The 16,760-nt window shown below is 52.5% G+C and overlaps 1 protein-coding gene across 2 annotated transcripts in view; it reads right to left on the reverse strand.

Moving 5' to 3' along the window:
• CHRDL2 (chordin like 2) overlaps positions 1–2,771 on the reverse strand; it is a 28,888-nt gene extending 26,117 nt beyond the window's left edge. For both annotated transcript variants that reach the window (XM_046014522.1, XM_046014523.1), the window contains exon 1: positions 2,480–2,771. In XM_046014522.1, coding sequence (XP_045870478.1) covers positions 2,480–2,561 — 82 coding nt within the window. In that variant the 5' untranslated portion in view covers positions 2,562–2,771. The remainder of the gene's footprint in view (positions 1–2,479) is intronic.
• Between the last annotated feature and the right edge of the window lie 13,989 nt (positions 2,772–16,760).

Raw genomic sequence — 16,760 nt, forward strand, 5'->3', positions numbered from 1 at the left:
GTGAAGCTCAGAGAGGGAAGTGATTTGTCCCAGTGGGCACAACCAACAAGTGACACATCTGTTTATTCTTTTTGTTAATAAATCTGCGGCATGAACTTGGGCAAGTCTCTCCCACTTCCTGGGCTTGAGTTTAACTCTAAGGATCGGAAAATTGCAGGTAGAAGCAGATGATTTTCAAAGGCTCTTTCAGCACTGATATCCCAGAATCCGAACACGCCCCTCTGAATGCCAGTCCACCTCCCCTTAATCCAAGTCTGCTCTGAGTTGTTTTCTCACGTGTGTGGAGCTAAGCTCCAGGCTGGAGGGGAGATAGAATTCTGGCAGCACCCAGTGAGAGGTGGCCTGAAGGCCAGTGGAGGCGCGGAGGAAGGAGATGGAAGGGGCGTGGGTGGCCAGGGAGAGTTTGCTGGAAGAAGTGTGACCCAGGAGGGTGATGAAGGGCCGGCAAGATGTGGGAGGTTGACAAGACGGGTGTGGGTAGGACATCAGCGATCATGCACCATGATCTGATTCTGGGACATCTTTCACAGATGCAGCCAGGGCAACAATGCCTGGAGAAAAGCCTTGGGGGCTGAGAAGGCTGTGCCAAGAGGAAGGGAGGCAGGTGTGGAGGGCATTCTGTGGTAAGTCCCTTTCAAGAAACAACGGGTAGGTGTTAGGAGGAAACCTTCAGGGCCCAAGGAAGGGGAGGAGACGTTTACTGAGTACTAGGCATTGTGCTGGCTAACTTAACACGGCCACCTCCCTGAATCCTCCCAAGAACCCTTAGGGTTCCAGGTGCGTCTGTGTCTCAGATGAAGAAATTGAGGCTCAGAGAAGTTGTGACGTATGAAAAGTCGCACAGCTGCTGAGGGCCAGAGGCAGGACTTGAACCCAACACTGAGTTCTTTCCATTACTCGTTACTAAGGACTTCTACGAGTCTCACGCTGCTGGCAGCCCAGAGATGACCAGACATGCAGCCTGCCCTCACAAGCAGAGACAGGAATGAAACAGAATCCAGCCCCACTAGCTCCAGAAAGTCACGTGCAAAAGAAAGGCAGCAAAAGAAAGGGGGAGGTGGGCTGTGGAGAGGACAGAGCGCTAGGCTGGAACTTGGGAAACCAGGGTCTTCATCCCAGGCCCCGTGCTGCGTAACCTAGAGCAGAACCCTACCGCCCCCCCCCCCCCCATCCTCTGTTTCTTTATCAGGTATTTTAGGATTTGAACTTAGCTCCTTCCTTCTTATTAAGTGAGTTTTTGGTTTTGTTTTCCATCCTCACAGCATTCCAAGAGACTGGGGATGGGGAGGGCATCCACCAGCCTTTGGCAGGGGCGGGGCAAACTGAGGTTCAGAGAGCTGATTTAAACTGAGGTTACACTGCATCTAAGTGGAGGAGTGTGAATTAGGAGACTGATATTTTTAATGACACTACCATGTACCAGCTAGTTGCTGGTGCTAGTTGCTTGACTTATTTTCTCCAATTTAATTCTTAAAACAGTCCTGGGAGTTTAACTCCCATTTTAAAGATTAGGAAACTGAGGCTTAGAGAGGTACCCTCCACTTTCTGGTGGTATTAAAAAGATGAGGGATAGGGTGCCTGGGTGGCTCAGTGGGTTAAGCAGCTGCCTTCCGCTCAGGTCATGATCTCAGGGTCCTGGGATCTAGCCCTGCATCAGGCTCTCTGCTCAGCAGGGAGCCAGCTTCCCCCCCTCTCTCTCCGCCTTCCTCTCCACCTACTTGTGCTCTCTCTCTGCCAAATAAATAAATAAGATCTTAAAAAAAAAAAAAAAAAAAGATCAGGGATTGTGAAGACTGGTCTATCTCCCTGTGCCTTTGTTGCCTCCCAGAGTCTTACAACTCCAAATCAGGGTTCCTTTCAGATGCTGAGGGGCAGGGGGAAAAAGCAGAGGATTTGGAATTGGAGAGCTCAGGCTTTGGATGGCTTACTAGCTCTGAAAACTTCAGCAAGTTTCTTCTGCCAACCTGTTTTCTCATCTGTAAAATGCAAATGACAGTACCCACCTCATGGGAGTGTTGTGAGGATCACAGGGGGTAACAGAATGAGGTTATCTAGTTAGCTCTTCTGTCTTTCCATGGGCTTCTTTTGAAAGCAGTAGTCTACATCTCCATCACTTCCATCACACTCGTGCAGGCAGACATGCCCAGCTCTCTCTTGAGAATGTGAAGCACCACCAGCAGCCAACACACACACACCCAGTGTCCTGCCCTCTCTCCCACCGCCCTCAATCCCCCCATCCTCAGGTCCAGGGCAGCAGTCCCCCCCCCCCCAGTTTTGCCAAGACCCCCCAGTCCCCCCAGTATCCCACACTCATCAGCCCATACTGGTCGGCAGAGGAGTCTCCACTCTCCCCACACAGGTGCTGCCCTCATGGCTATCAGAACAGTTTGGGGTCGTGAGTCCTGGCACTTTCCCCGCACATCCCAGGGGTCTGAATCCCTCCTCCGCCTACCCAGCCCCCCCCCCCACCCCTACTTACGGGCTCGAGCGTGGGAGTCCAAGGGGAACCAGAGCAGCGCGAGTCCCAGCAAGGAGGAGAGGACCCTTACCTCGGGAACCATCCTTCCTTCCCCCAGGGCCAGGCCACCAGGCGCTGAGCCAGGAGGCGCGTCGGGAGAAAGGGAGATGAGGACACTGAGGCACAGGGGCACAAAGCAGCCCGCAGACCCAGGGAGGGCTGCCTCTATACTGGAGAGTCAGAGAAGGGTGGAGTAGGTGGTGAGGACAGAAAGGGAGGTCCAAGGTGGGAATAAGAGGAAGGTGAAAAGAGAACAAGGGAAGAGGAAAGAGGGAGATGGAGAGCTGGAGGAAGGTGCGTCAAGAAGGGAAAGCAATACAAGCAAAGAAGGTGAGATGGAGGGGAGGTGGAGAAAGACGGGGAGGACAGGGGTCTGCAGAGCGCGCAGCTTTGGGCGAGGCGCGCAGGACCAGCGGGCTGATCCGGGTGCGCCGGCTACAAGCGCCCGGCGCCCTCTGCTCGGTGGGCTCGGGGTAAGGCTGCGGGGTCCTGGGGCCCGGCTGGGCGGCGGTACCGGCGGCGGCGACGGCGCGGCGGCCGCGGGGGCTGGCTGAGCGCGGGCCGGCTGTGCACGCCAAGGGCGCCAGGCGCCGCGCTCGGGCGCATTTGTACTTTGCCGCGGGAAGCAGGCAGCCCTGGCCTGGCGCTGGCCTAGCACTGGCGCCTCCTCTGGGGCACCGCGGGCTCGGTGGATTGGCCACCCGAGAAACAGGCCCACTTTTCCCCTCCTCTCTCGTGCGGGTCTCCGGGACGCACGCTCCAGGCGCGGCGCCGAGGGGAGGCGAGAGGGCTGGGGAGGGGGAAGGGGCCACCCGGACCACGGGCTTTAACCCCTGACTCTCCGCGGCGCCCAGGGCGCAGGAGGGCGCAACCCATTTAGGTTTCAGGTGGAACTTTCGGGTGGGGAAGGATGAGATGGTGGGAGGGGGGAAGCGGGCTGCGGGAATCGCAAGGCGCTCAGGGCTAGGCGGTGAGTGCACATAACTCTGGATGAAATCAGGACACTTGCCATTCTTAACTCTGTTTGTGGTCTTGGACACGCCACCTCGGAATCTAAAATGGGGATCTTAATACGTTCCACATTTTTTCCGAAGATGAAATGAGATAATGAACGTTAAAGTACTCACATCTCAAAAAGAGGGGGTCATAATTCCAGGCAGCTGGAATGACCTTACCAGTTCCCCTTGCTACCCTTATGCGCTCCGTGCCTACGTTGAAATCCAGTCCCGCGGGATTCTTGCCCTTCCTCTGGAAGTCTTCCTCTGCTATTCCCCCTCTCGCTCCTGAAGCAGGATATGATCTCTCCTTGGTCTCTGCATGTAAGGTCTGCACCTCCCTGAGAGAGATGGTTAAGTTCAGTCCTCTCACCTGAGAACTGGTTGTCAAAGTGTCATCACCAAAAGGTGAGCTCTCTGTGAGTACAGCCCCACAACCCCATTCCTTGTCTTGAATGAGTGCATGAATCAGTAGGACTCCTGAGCCTTCCCGATAAGAAACACCCAGGCTGATAAGAAACACCCAGGCTCTGAAGTCACAACGGCAGGGTCCTTCTCTCAGCTCTCTCCCTAACTTGCTGGGCCATTTTGATTAGTTCATCCATCTGGCTTTGGACCTCAACTTCCTGCCCAGCTTCTCTTGCAGAGCTCCTAGAAAGTCCAGTGAGCAGGGGAGGGGAAAGGATGAGAAGAAGAGGTATGATGGGATACTGAGCCACATGCTCCCCTGGTAGAGAATCCTTTCCAGCTTCTCACACTTTTGGCTGGCTGGTTGTAAAGATATTTTCTTACAATAAGGCTGGGCTTGCCACTCCCCTGTGCTGCCAGGCTAACCTCCGCAGAACAAAGGGCACTGGGAAGAACCAGGGGTCCCCAGAGATGGAGCTTCCCCAGGGCTCTCAGAATCAAGGACAACCATGATCTACCCCCAGGGGCCCTCCATACTTAATTTCTCCCACTCCAACCTGGCCAGTCTCTTTGTCTTCCCTCAGTATACTTGATTCTAACCGATAATGACAGCTATAAGGAAGCATGTCATCATGCTTCCTTTTTTTGCCTTGGTTTTCAGGGAGCTCAGACTTAAGTGTAGGGCTTCATTGCATAGATAATCTCATCCCAAGGATCTGGGACAGAGATCTTTCCTTTCTCCATCTTTGTTTAAAGTCTTCTGTACACATATATTCATGTCTTAGATGGACGAGGTGAGTTAAGATTGGCCTGTCCTATGTCCTGCCCATTCTACTTCAGGAAATATCTCTACCCTGAAACCCAAACACACCTTAGTCCTCCTCTCCATCCTCACTGCTCCCAGAGTTGGGGCCGTTGTCATCGCTTACCTGGGCTTTGCCAGCAGCTTCTGAGCGAGGCTTCCACTAATCTGGATCCCTCCAATGTATTTTCCTCACATGTGCCCTAAGAATTCTGCTGAATGTTTCTACTGACAAATCTGATCACATCCCTTTCTCCTGAAAATCCATCATTGGAGGGGCCCCTGGGGGGCTCAGTTGGTTAAGCAATAGACTTTTGGTTTTGGTTCAGGTCATGATCTCAGGGTCTTGAGATCTAGCCCCGTGTAGTGTCCGGCTCCCTGCTAAGTAGGGAGTCGGCTTCTCTTCCTCTCACTCTGCCCCCACTCATGCTCTTGTGTGTGCAAGCACGAGCACTCTCTCTCTCTCTCCCTCCCTCTCGAATAAATAAGTATCTTTTTAAAAAAATCCATTATTGGAAGCAAATAAATAAATACATACATCACATTAAATGCGATGTGGTATCCTAGACCAGATTCTGGGACAGTAAAAGGACATTAGCGGAAAAACTGGTGAACCAAGTCTATACTTTAGTTAATGGTTATGTACCAATCTTGGTTTCTTTCTTTTCTTTCTTTTTTTTTTTTTTTTACCAATCTTGGTTTCTTCATCTGGGAAGAGGTTCCTTGGCTATGTAAGATGTTAGCATTGGAGAAAGCAGGGTGGAGGATATAGGCTTCTTAGGTAAGAACTCAGTTCTCTCTCTGTCGATTTTCTGTCAATCTAAAAGCTTTCCAAAATGGAAAAAAAATGAAAAGTTTATTGAATAAATAACAGAATAAAAAAATGATCGGCTTCCTATCATTTGCAGACTAAAATCTCAAATTGGTAGCATTGGATTCAAGGCTGCACATTTTGCTTCTTACTTATCAATCCCATCCACCCCGCTCCACTCACTCACTTCCCCAAACCGTCTGTGCATTTTCACACTTTCATATGTTTGTATGTGTTTTCCTTCTGCCTGCACCATCTCCTTCCTCCTCTAGCTACTGAATTCCTTTTAACTCTTCAAAAGTCAGCTCTGAGTGATTTTCTCTCTGAGGCCTTCCCAGAGTCCCTCGAATCAAAGCAAATTTTTTGTCCTTGTGTTTCCCAGAGCACTTTGTATAGCAGCTACTGGAGTGTAAATATGTATTTGCATTTTGGAGTAAATATTTCTTTGCGTTTCTACTCAGTACTGTGGGTAGCGGGGTCCTTTTTTCCTTTATATCTGTACTTCCAGCACTTAGCAAGGTCCCTGACAGACAAAGAAATAATTGATTCATGAATGAGTGGAGACCTCAGCGATTGGAAAAGATATTATTCTTCAATGGGGGAGCCTTTCACGTGCCTACTGCTGTCGGTTTTAATCAATGATTGACATAAGAAACAAGTACTTGAGGGAAATCTCTGTGTCTTCTGTAGAATTGTTGTTGAAATGGTTGTTCATTAAGATGGTTGTCCTTTTTATTTTTTTTAAGATTTTTATCTATTTATTTGACAGACAGAGATCACAAGTAGGCAGAGAGGCAGACAGAGGTGGGGGGAGGCAGGCTCCCTGCTGAGCAGAGAGCCCGACGACGACGACGACGACGACGACGATGACGACGTGGGGCTCCATCCCAGGACGCTGGGACCATGACCTGAGCCAAAGGCAGAGAGACTTTAACCCCCTGAGCCACCCAGGCACCCCAAGAAGGTTGTGCTCCATCCCAGGACGCTGGGACCATGACCTGAGCCAAAGGCAGAGAGACTTTAACCCCCTGAGCCACTCAGGCACCCCAAGAAGGTTGTCCTTTTAGAAAGGAGACTTGATAGATTCTTCCAAAATCTAATAAAAAAAAGGTATCTACCCATAATAATTTGTTGCACCAAGTTTGGTACCTGTTACTTCCCTCTTAGGGAACTTGCTCGGTGCCTGCCAAGGCAGCCAGCCAATTGCATTATTGGACAGCTCTGCTAGAAAGTTCTTTAACTGATTATCTGATTTTCTGTGACTCCCCACATCGCACCCAGCTCCCCCTCAGGGCTGTGCAGAACAAGCCAACTCTTTTTTTTTTTTTTAAGATTTTATTTATTTGTTTGACAGACAGAGATCATAAGTAGGCAGAGAGGCAGGCAGAGAGAGTGAGAGGAGGAAGCAGGCTCCCCAGTGAGCAGAGAGCCCGATGTGGGGCTTGATCCCAAGACCCTGAGATCATGACCTGAGCCAAAGGCAGAGGCTTTAACCCACTGAGCCACCCAGGCACCCCAAGCCAACTCTTTTTGTCTCTTCAGAGCTCTGCAGAGATTTGAGACAGAGAAAACCTCTTCCATACTCGCATCCTTACCGGTTCCAGCCCCTGGACTCCTCACACCACATTAAACTTTGTCTTTCTTCAAATGCACTGAGCTCTTTGGCCCTCCCACCCCCATACTTCCGCATGTACTTCACTAATGTCCTCCCTCTACCCACTCTTATCTGGCAGCTTTATTTTCCCAGGATCAAAATCGTTACCTCCTTCATTCATCCAACCCTGTGCCAGACACTATGCTAGGTGCTAGGGACACAGTAGAGAACAAGACAAACGCTGGGGCTTGTGGGCCAAGTTCTTGGTAAAGTCTCTTTTGTGGTGTCTGAGTTAGCTGTCTCCTCCATGCTTCTGTATCTCCATTAGAGCAGTTACCACTTACCACATTGTATCATCGACGGTTTCCGGTCACCTCCTCTAAAGGGAGTTCCTGTCTTCCCTAGCCTTCACCCAGCTTTGCCCACAGTAGCTGCTAAATAAAGGTTAGTTGAAGAAGATCCTTCTTCCTTCAAATAGTCCTCTTGCCACAGGTTATTTGTGGCTAAGGCCTCCTCTTGGGCCCAGTCTGCTTGATTATGTAAAATTAGTGTAGTGATAAAGATCAGAGAGATTAGCGTCAAGGAAGGACTTATTAACCCAGTCCACTTAATTCTGTAAGTAAGATTCTAAAAGCAGATTCTTCAAAGAGTTGAAGAGTTTGAATGTTTTGAATATAACTTATTGGCGAGTTTATGTAATTAATGTTCAGAATGATCGTGTTTAACAACCAGCTTGCAAAATTCCCGAGAACTTAACACTCGGCTCCCCTGAGCCCTTGGAGCCAGCTGGAGGACACTGCTTTTACTTGATGATGCCCTGAATGGTGTGAACAGATTTGAGTCTTTGAAGCCTGGTCCAGTTTGGGTACACTGGAAGGAAAGTCCTGTTTAAAGAAGCTGCCAAAATTAATTTTCTTATGAACTGAACAATCCCCATTGCACTCGCACTCTTCAGCCAGGTTGGAGTTACTTATCCATATAACAATTACTTACTTAAAACCTGTTATTACTTTAGGGCGCGTTTCTTTGGCTCTCCAGATATTGTGCATATAGTTGGCCTAAATAAATGTTTGCAGAATGGATGTGAGGTTCACCTGTATTTATCTGTATGGACTTTTAATGTGGCTTTGTGAACATTTCTAAGTATTTTTTTTCCATCTCAGTGGCCCCTCTCTTCCCAGAACAGCCTGCAAACAGAGATTCTGATGGAGGGAGCGCTGGGAAACCAGGATGGGGGAAGACATAGCCCTTAATTTCACAGGGCTCTACTGAGGGAAACTCAGTGTGGACAAGTGTCTTCGGAAGCCACGAGTGGGATCAACCTTCGTCCAGATCCTAAACTCTGATACCAACCGGAAGCCTCCTCTCTGGTAGGTGCCCTCACTAACCTAGCACAGAGGACTATGGGACTTACTCTCCTGCCTTCTCCATGCTCAGGGGGATGTTTGCAAAGCAGTTTGTCCTCAGAGACTTCTCGCCGTGGGTCTGTGATGATGTGACTAGGGTGCCAGAGGACAGTGCCATCTAACTGGCTCTTACAGCCAGATGGTGGCAGGCCTTGTATCCACCCGGAGACGGGAATGTGTGAGCTATGCTCAAGCATGCTGGCCTTCTTTTGCTTCCTGGGATACACTGGGCTGCCTGGACACCTGAAGGGGGTCTGCTTGAAGTTTCTGCTTGAAGTTTCTCCTGCTCCAAATGGTTTTCCCTCAGCTTTTTCTCTGACTGACCCTTCATTCAGCTCAAAAATCAGTGAGGTTTCCCTGGTCCGGCCTATCTACGGCTGGCCCCTTACCAGTCAGTCATTTTCTATTCTACAGACTGGTTTTATTTCCTTTGTGCCACTTGTCATTATCTGAAATGTATTTCTTTCTTTCTTTAAAAGATTTTACGTATTTATTTGACAGAGAGACATAGCGAGAGAGGGAACACAAGCAGGGGCAGTGGGAGAGGGAGAGCAGGCTTCCCATAGAGTGGGGGAGTCCAGTGTAGGGCTCAATCCCAGGACCCCGGGGATCATGACTAGAGCCAAAGGCAGACCCTTAATGACTGAGCCACCCATGTTCCTAAGATGTATTTCTTCAGTTGTCTGTGTCTGCCTCCTCCACGAGCATGAAAGCTCTGTGACAGTCAAGGCTTTAATTCTTGGTCACTGCTATAATTCCTAGCTCCTCAGGACAGTGCCCACACATAGCAGAGTCTTACTGAATTTAAAATTAATTAATTAATTAATTAATCAAAAGTAAGCTCTACACCCAACGTGGGGCTTAAACTCATGACTCCAAGATTAAGAGTCAACATGCTCCACCCACTAAGCCAGCCAGGTGAGGTGCCCCTGAATTTTTTTTTTAAATTGCTGTTTGTTTATTTTAAAAAAGATTTTATTTATTTATTTGACACAGAGAGACACAGCGAGAGAGGGAACACAGGCAGGGAAAGTGGGAGAGGGAGAAGCAGGCTTCTCACTGAGCAGGGAGCCCGATGCGGGGCTCGAACCCAGGACCCTGGGATCATTGACCTGAGCCGAAGGCAGATGCTTAATGACTGAGCCACCCAGGCACCCCTGCTGAATGTTTTTTTAAATAAATGAAAATAAATGGAAGATAGAATACTAACTTGGATTATCTGATTCATGTGAGGAGTGAACCCTAGACTTAAGACTCCAAGTCCTTGGAATTTAACCACATAAATATTTTTGTCATTATTATTATTATTTCATTTATTATCATCATCCCACCACCATCTTTATCAACAATAGTGCTGCATGGCACATGTGGGTTCTTACTGTTTATCGAATGAATGAATGAATGAGGAGACATCATTGCTATAGCTAGTCTCAAACTACCTTTCTAGTCTTATTTACTATTCCCCCTCCTCCCGTTCTAACTTCTTACTCTCCTCCTGCTACTCAGAAGCAATAATTTTCACTTAGCACACCATGTCTTCACATCTCCATGTGTTGGTGTATTCTGCTGTTCCTCCTATTTGGAACTCCCATTCCTTTTTTGATGAGTTCTCATTCTTTCTTTAGGACCCAATTTTGTATCCCATCCAGATAGTCACCCTCTCTTCTGTGCTTCTCTGTTGCTTTGCCTGCACCACTGTTAAAAACTCATCCTCTGAGTTACGGTTGTGTATCAACATAGCTGCCTTCTCCCTTAGGTAGAGAGCTCCTTAAGGGCAGGGACAGTAAATTTTCCTCTCTGTATTCTCAGGCATCATTGCTGGGCCTGCCACACAGCAGTTTCACAGTATTTGTTGAAATCTGTCTGTAGGTGTAGGCTACCTGCACAGCCACGTGCTAGGTGCTGGAGGGGATGTTCAGACTGGTCCAAAACACAGTCCCTGGCCCTGAGAGCTTTACAGTCTCATTGGAGATACAAGTCCTTCTCATAGGAAAAAATATTAAAAACCAGTGTATTCTAGAATTAAATACAAGACAGGAGAAAGCTTTGTGTGGTGGAGCGTTTTAGGACTGGACTTCGTTTCTGGTTCCGACTCTACTGTGAACTTATCATGTGGCTTTGACACATTATTTCTCTTCTTTAGACCTTGGTTTTCTTCTCTGTAAACGAATTTATTTGATCAGAAGCCTTGGATGATATCTAAAGCCAGATTCCAGCTCTGACATTCCGAATTTGGCTCCATGGAAACTAGATGAAGCGATGTGGCCAAAGCTCAGTAGTCTCGGTTTGCCCCCTGGTGGTCGCTCAGCAACATCACAGTCAGGGAGACTGCTGTAGGCTTTTCCAGGGGAGAGATATGGCCTAGCTCAGAGCCTAGTAAACAAAGAACTGTGGAACAATGATCATTCTAGAAGAAAACCAGTCTGGTTTCTCACTGGTCACTGGTAGATTGGTATAGAATCCTATCCCTCTTCAATATAGAGGAAGAAGGAAGATCATGTTCTCTGATCTCAGCCTCCCAGCTGAACCCATTTTGTATCTGTTTCTTTACAAACCAGTCAATCTTTGGGAGGCTGCTTTGTAGTCCCCAACTTCTTCTTCTGCTCCCATCACAGTGCTCTTTTCTGAGGCAAATTTTTCATTCTGATCAGTATAACTACCTATCCATTTATTTATGACAAAATGGTTTTGTTTGTTTGTTTGTTTTTTCTTCATGTAGGGGCCTGATTAGGCAGAGGAACTGTAAACCCCTGATATAGGGGCGGGCCAGGCCAGATAGCCGTATTCAGTCAGAGGGGTGTGCATATATTAACTGTGGTAGGTTGAAATCCGATTGGCCACCTGTGTGTGGGCGGGGCTCAGCCACCTCTATAAAAGATGGTCTGTGAGACTGGATAGGGGTTTTTTTTTTTTTTTTTAGCAAGAGCCCTGCACCACCCCGTGCAGCACCGCAAGCGGCAGCGGCGCCGCCTTGAGCTGTAACACCAGCGGCACCGCCCCGGTGCACCACCGCGAGCGGCAGCAGTAGCGGCGCCATAGCGAGCGGCATCGCCCATGCACCAGAGCAGAAGCGGTAGCGGCACCACCCGGTGCACCACCGCGAGCGGCAGCAGTAGCGGCGCCATAGCGAGCGGCATCGCCCGTGCACCGTCCAGAGCAGCAGCGGCAGCGACGCCACAGCGAGCGGCATTTCCCGGTGCACCGCCCAGAGCAGCAGCGGCAGCGGCGCCGCCTTGAGCTGTAACACGAGCGGTGCCGCCCCGTGCACCACTGCGAGCAGCAGCGGCAGCGGCGCCACAGCCAGCGGCATCGCCCCGTGCACCGCCCAGAGCAGCAGCGGTGGCGGAGCCACCTCAAGCGGCATCGCCCCCCGCACCGCACCGCCCAGAGCAGCAGCAGCAGCGGCGCCACCTCAAGCGGCATCGCCCCCTGCACTGCACCGCCCAGAGCAGCAGCAGCAGCGGCGCCAACTCCAGCGGCATCGCCCCATGCACCGCCAAGAGCAGCAGCGGCAGCGGCGCCACAGCGAGCGGCATCGCCCCGTGCGCCGCCCAGAGCAGCAGCGGCAGCGGCGCCACAGCGAGCGGCACCGCCCCGTGCACCACTGCGAGCAGCAGCGGCAGCGGCGCCACAGCCAGCGGCATCGCCCCGTGCACCGTCCAGAGCAGCAGCGGTGGCGGCGCCACCTCAAGCGGCATCGCCCCCCGCACCGCACCGCCCAGAGCAGCAGCGGCAGCGGCGCCACAGCCAGCGGCATCGCCCCGTGCACCGCCCAGAGCAGCAGCGGTGGCGGCGCCACCTCAAGCGGCATCGCCCCCCCGCACCGCACCGCCCAGAGCAGCAGCAGCAGCGGCGCCACCTCAAGCGGCATCGCCCCCTGCACTGCACCGCCCAGAGCAGCAGCAGCAGCGGCGCCAACTCCAGCGGCATCGCCCCATGCACCGCCAAGAGCAGCAGCGGCAGCGGCGCCACAGCGAGCGGCATCGCCCCGTGCGCCGCCCAGAGCAGCAGCGGCAGCGGCGCCACAGCGAGCGGCACCGCCCCGTGCACCACTGCGAGCAGCAGCGGCAGCGGCGCCACAGCCAGCGGCATCGCCCCGTGCACCGTCCAGAGCAGCAGCGGTGGCGGCGCCACCTCAAGCGGCATCGCCCCCCGCACCGCACCGCCCAGAGCAGCAGCGGCAGCGGCGCCACAGCCAGCGGCATCGCCCCGTGCACCGCCCAGAGCAGCAGCGGTGGCGGCGCCACCTCAAGCGGCATCGCCCCCCCCGCACCGCACCGCCCAGAGCAGCAGCAGCAGCGGCGCCACCTCAAGCGGCATCGCCCCCTGCACTGCACCGCCCAGAGCAGCAGCAGCAGCGGCGCCAACTCCAGCGGCATCGCCCCATGCACCGCCAAGAGCAGCAGCGGCAGCGGCGCCACAGCGAGCGGCATCGCCCCGTGCGCCGCCCAGAGCAGCAGCGGCAGCGGCGCCACAGCGAGCGGCATCGCCCCGTGCACCACTGCGAGCGGCAGCGGCGCCACAGCGAGCGGCATCGCCCGTGCACCGCCCAGAGCAGAAGCGGTAGCGGCACCACCCGGTGCACCACCGCGAGCGGCAGCGGTAGCGGCGCCATAGCGAGCGGCATCGCCCGTGCACCAGAGCAGAAGCGGTAGCAGCACCACCCGGTGCACCACCGCCAGCGGCAGCAGTAGCGGCACCGCCCCGTGCAGCACCGCAAGCGGCAGCGGCGCCGCCTTGAACTGTAACATGAGTGGCGCCGCCCCGTGCACCGCCCAGAGCAGAAGCGGTAGCGGCACCACCCGGTGCACCACCGCGAGCGGCAGCAGTAGCGGCGCCATAGCGAGCGGCATCGCCCGTGCACCGCCCAGAGCAGAAGCGGTAGCGGCACCACCCGGTGCACCACCGCGAGCGGCAGCGGTAGCGGCGCCATAGCGAGCGGCCGCCCCGTGCACCGCCCAGAGCAGAAGCGGTAGCGGCACCACCCAGTGCACCACCGCGAGCGGCAGCGGTAGCGGCGCCATAGCGAGCGGCATCGCCCGTGCACCGCCCAGAGCAGAAGCGGTAGCGGCACCACCCGGTGCACCACCGCGAGCGGCAGCGGTAGCGGCGCCATAGCGAGCGGCATCGCCCGTGCACCAGAGCAGAAGCGGTAGCGGCACCACCCGGTGCACCACCGCGAGCGGCAGCAGTAGCGGCGCCATAGCGAGCGGCATCGCCCGTGCACCGCCCAGAGCAGAAGCGGTAGCGGCACCACCCGGTGCACCACCGCGAGCGGCAGCAGTAGTGGCGCCATAGCGAGCGGCATCGCCCGTGCACCAGAGCAGAAGCGGTAGCGGCACCACCCGGTGCACCACCGCGAGCGGCAGCAGTAGCGGCGCCATAGCGAGCGGCATCGCCCCGTGCACCGTCCAGAGCAGCAGCGGCAGCGACGCCACAGCCAGCGGCATCGCCCCGTGCGCCACCCAGAGCAGCAGCGGCAGCGGCGCCACAGCGAGCGGCATCGCCCCGTGCACCACTGCGAGCGGCAGCGGCGCCACAGCGAGCGGCATCGCCCCGTGCACCGCCCAGAGCAGCAGCGGCAGCGGCGCCACAGCGAGCGGCATCGCCCCGTGCACCGCCCAGAGCAGCAGCGGCAGCAGCACCACCGCAAGCAGCACTGCACCAGAGCAGCAGCGGCAGCGGCGCCACTGCGATGCCACGAGCGACGCCACCCTGAGCCAGAGTATCAGCAGCAGCACCACCGCTAGCAGCCACGCCGCCTCAGGCAGCGCTGCCATCAGGAGCAGCCTCTCAAGAGCCAACGGTGCAGCCATGCCGGGAGTGGGTCTGTGGTACAGTGAGGGTGAGGCAGGGAGCCTCCAGGGGGGACCCCAGCGACTGGGAGGTGGTGGTCCCCAGCAAGACTCGGGCACCTACCAGTCGGTTTGGTTTCTAATGCAGTTTGGTTTCTAATGTAGTTTGGTTTCTAATGCAGTTTGGTTTCTAATGTAGTTTGGTTTCTGATGCATGGCGCGAAATAAAACTTTGCTTGATTTTCGCTTTGTGTCAGTCTCGTTCCTTTGATCACGGACCCTAACATCTTCCTTTCACTCTTTTCCTGGAGTAGAGCCATGAGCCAAAGTGAAGGTAATAGAAGGATTTCTTTGGTGGGATGGGGGGAAGAGACAGACTGTGCTAGAATAAGACATGTGATTTACACTGTGATAGGTGATCCGCACTAGCAGAGAAAGGGCTGTCTTTTAGGTGTTTCACTCAAAGTGAGGGTGGGGAGGGCCATTTGCCTATTTCCTATTCTCTACATGTTGAACCTAAAAGGACTTCTTTTTTTTTTTTTTTTAAAGATTTATTTACTTGACAGAGAGAAATCACAAGAGAGGCAGGCAGAGAGAGAGGAAGGGAAGCAGGCTCTCCGCTGAGCAGAGAGCCCGATGTGGGACTCGATCCCAGGACCCCGAGATCATGACCTGAGCTGAAGGCAGCGGCTTAACCCACTGAGCCACCCAGGTGCCCCCTAAAAGGACTTCTTAAAGCCACCTCTATTCCCCACCTCCAAAAAAAAAAAAAAAAAAAAAACCACACACACACAAAAAAACAAACCTCATAACTAAATCAAAGTTGATGTTGGTTGTTTGGACTCTTGGGCCAGAGCCTAGAGGAAAATGAAGAGGGACTCTTAGCGTAGGAAAGAGAGGAGGAGGGGAGGGAGGGGCAGAGAGAGGCAGAGTGAAAGCAGTTGCTGATTCCAGGTGGATTTATAGGTTTTTATTTTTGTTTTCCACAAATGTGCTTGTTTGTCGAAGAGAATTTTTTCTTTTCTGACAATGCACTGTGTCTTGAACCTTGCTAGACATTAAAGGCGTGACTAAGGGGATAACATTCATTCATTCCACGTTATCTGGAATGTGCCAAATACTTGACTTAAAGCTGGCCCAGCCAAACGGGCTCAGCATCCATACCTTGCCTGCCTTGTTCACTGTTGAATTCTCAGCATCTGTATTATCTGCCACGTAAGAGGTGCTCGAAAGAGATTTGTTGAATAAATGAATGGTACGTGCCCTGTACTTTGTCCAGTGATATCCCAACTCCATGGGGGTGGAAGGAAGGCTGCTTAGATTATTTTTATCCCTCACTGATAAGGATAGGATTGAGAGTTATTCTTATAAAATACACATCCACATTACTCCTTTGGTCCAAATGTTAAATCTTTCAACAGTCCCCCAATAGCCTGAGTTTCTCTGTAAAATGGAGAGACTATCATACACACCTCACAGGGTTATTTTAGGCCTCAATGAGATAGAATATCATTGCCTAGCATGTTCCTAGTGTGTGGTAGTTGTTCAATAAATTCTAGTTCCTGTTATTCTCTAATTTTCTAGCCTAATGTCCGATCCGATGTTCTAGACACATTGAATTCTTTATGATTCCCACACAGGAATGCCAGGAAGGCCACCCTCTCTGTCTACCTGGTGAACTTCTCCTCGTCCTCCAGAACAGAGCTCGAATGTCCCCCTCTTTTGTGAAACCTTCCTCCCACTCCCTCTTGCTTTCTGCTTCTTCATGACCCTATATGTGTTTCAGTTACAGAGCATGCAATTCTGTTACAGTTTTTTTTTCTGTTGTAATTATTTACTTATACTTTTGCTTCTCTGTTAGGCTGTGACCTCAGGAGTACAGGGACCAAGGCTTGTTTGTATTTGTAGAGTGTTTACAAAGGGTCTGGAGGAGGCGGGAAAGATAACAGGAGAGTTAGCTTTACAAAAAAAGAACCACTTCTTTCTCCAAAACAAAAGGGAAGTAACAGAAGATGAATAATAGTAAGAATGTAGCAACAATCTTTAAAGGGAAGGGGAAGATTCCGCATCTCAAGGGGAAATCTGGTTTGAGGGAGGAAGAAAACAGGAAGAAGATGTCACCCAAGAGTTGAGGAGGGTAGGGGAGAGGTGACATTGGTATGGTCTGATCCTTCTTCCTCCCTAGACCTGTGAGGTCTCAGGATGGGCTCAGCACCTGGGCTGGCAAGAAGGGGTTCTTGGGCCTGTAGGGAGAAAGAGCCTGTCCCCCAAATGAGCTGAATGGCCTTGCTTCACATCTGAGTCTTTCAGTCCAGCTTGAGGAAGCTGGAGCCTCTGGTTGCTGGGGCAAGGGGTGGTTTGCAGTGATGTGTATGAGGAGTGCTGGAGGGTTAGGGGTGAAGTGAAACTGTGGGCGCATCATGAGAAGGAG

The sequence above is a fragment of the Meles meles genome, chromosome 8 (assembly GCF_922984935.1).
Source record: "Meles meles chromosome 8, mMelMel3.1 paternal haplotype, whole genome shotgun sequence".
NCBI lineage: Eukaryota > Metazoa > Chordata > Mammalia > Carnivora > Mustelidae > Meles > Meles meles.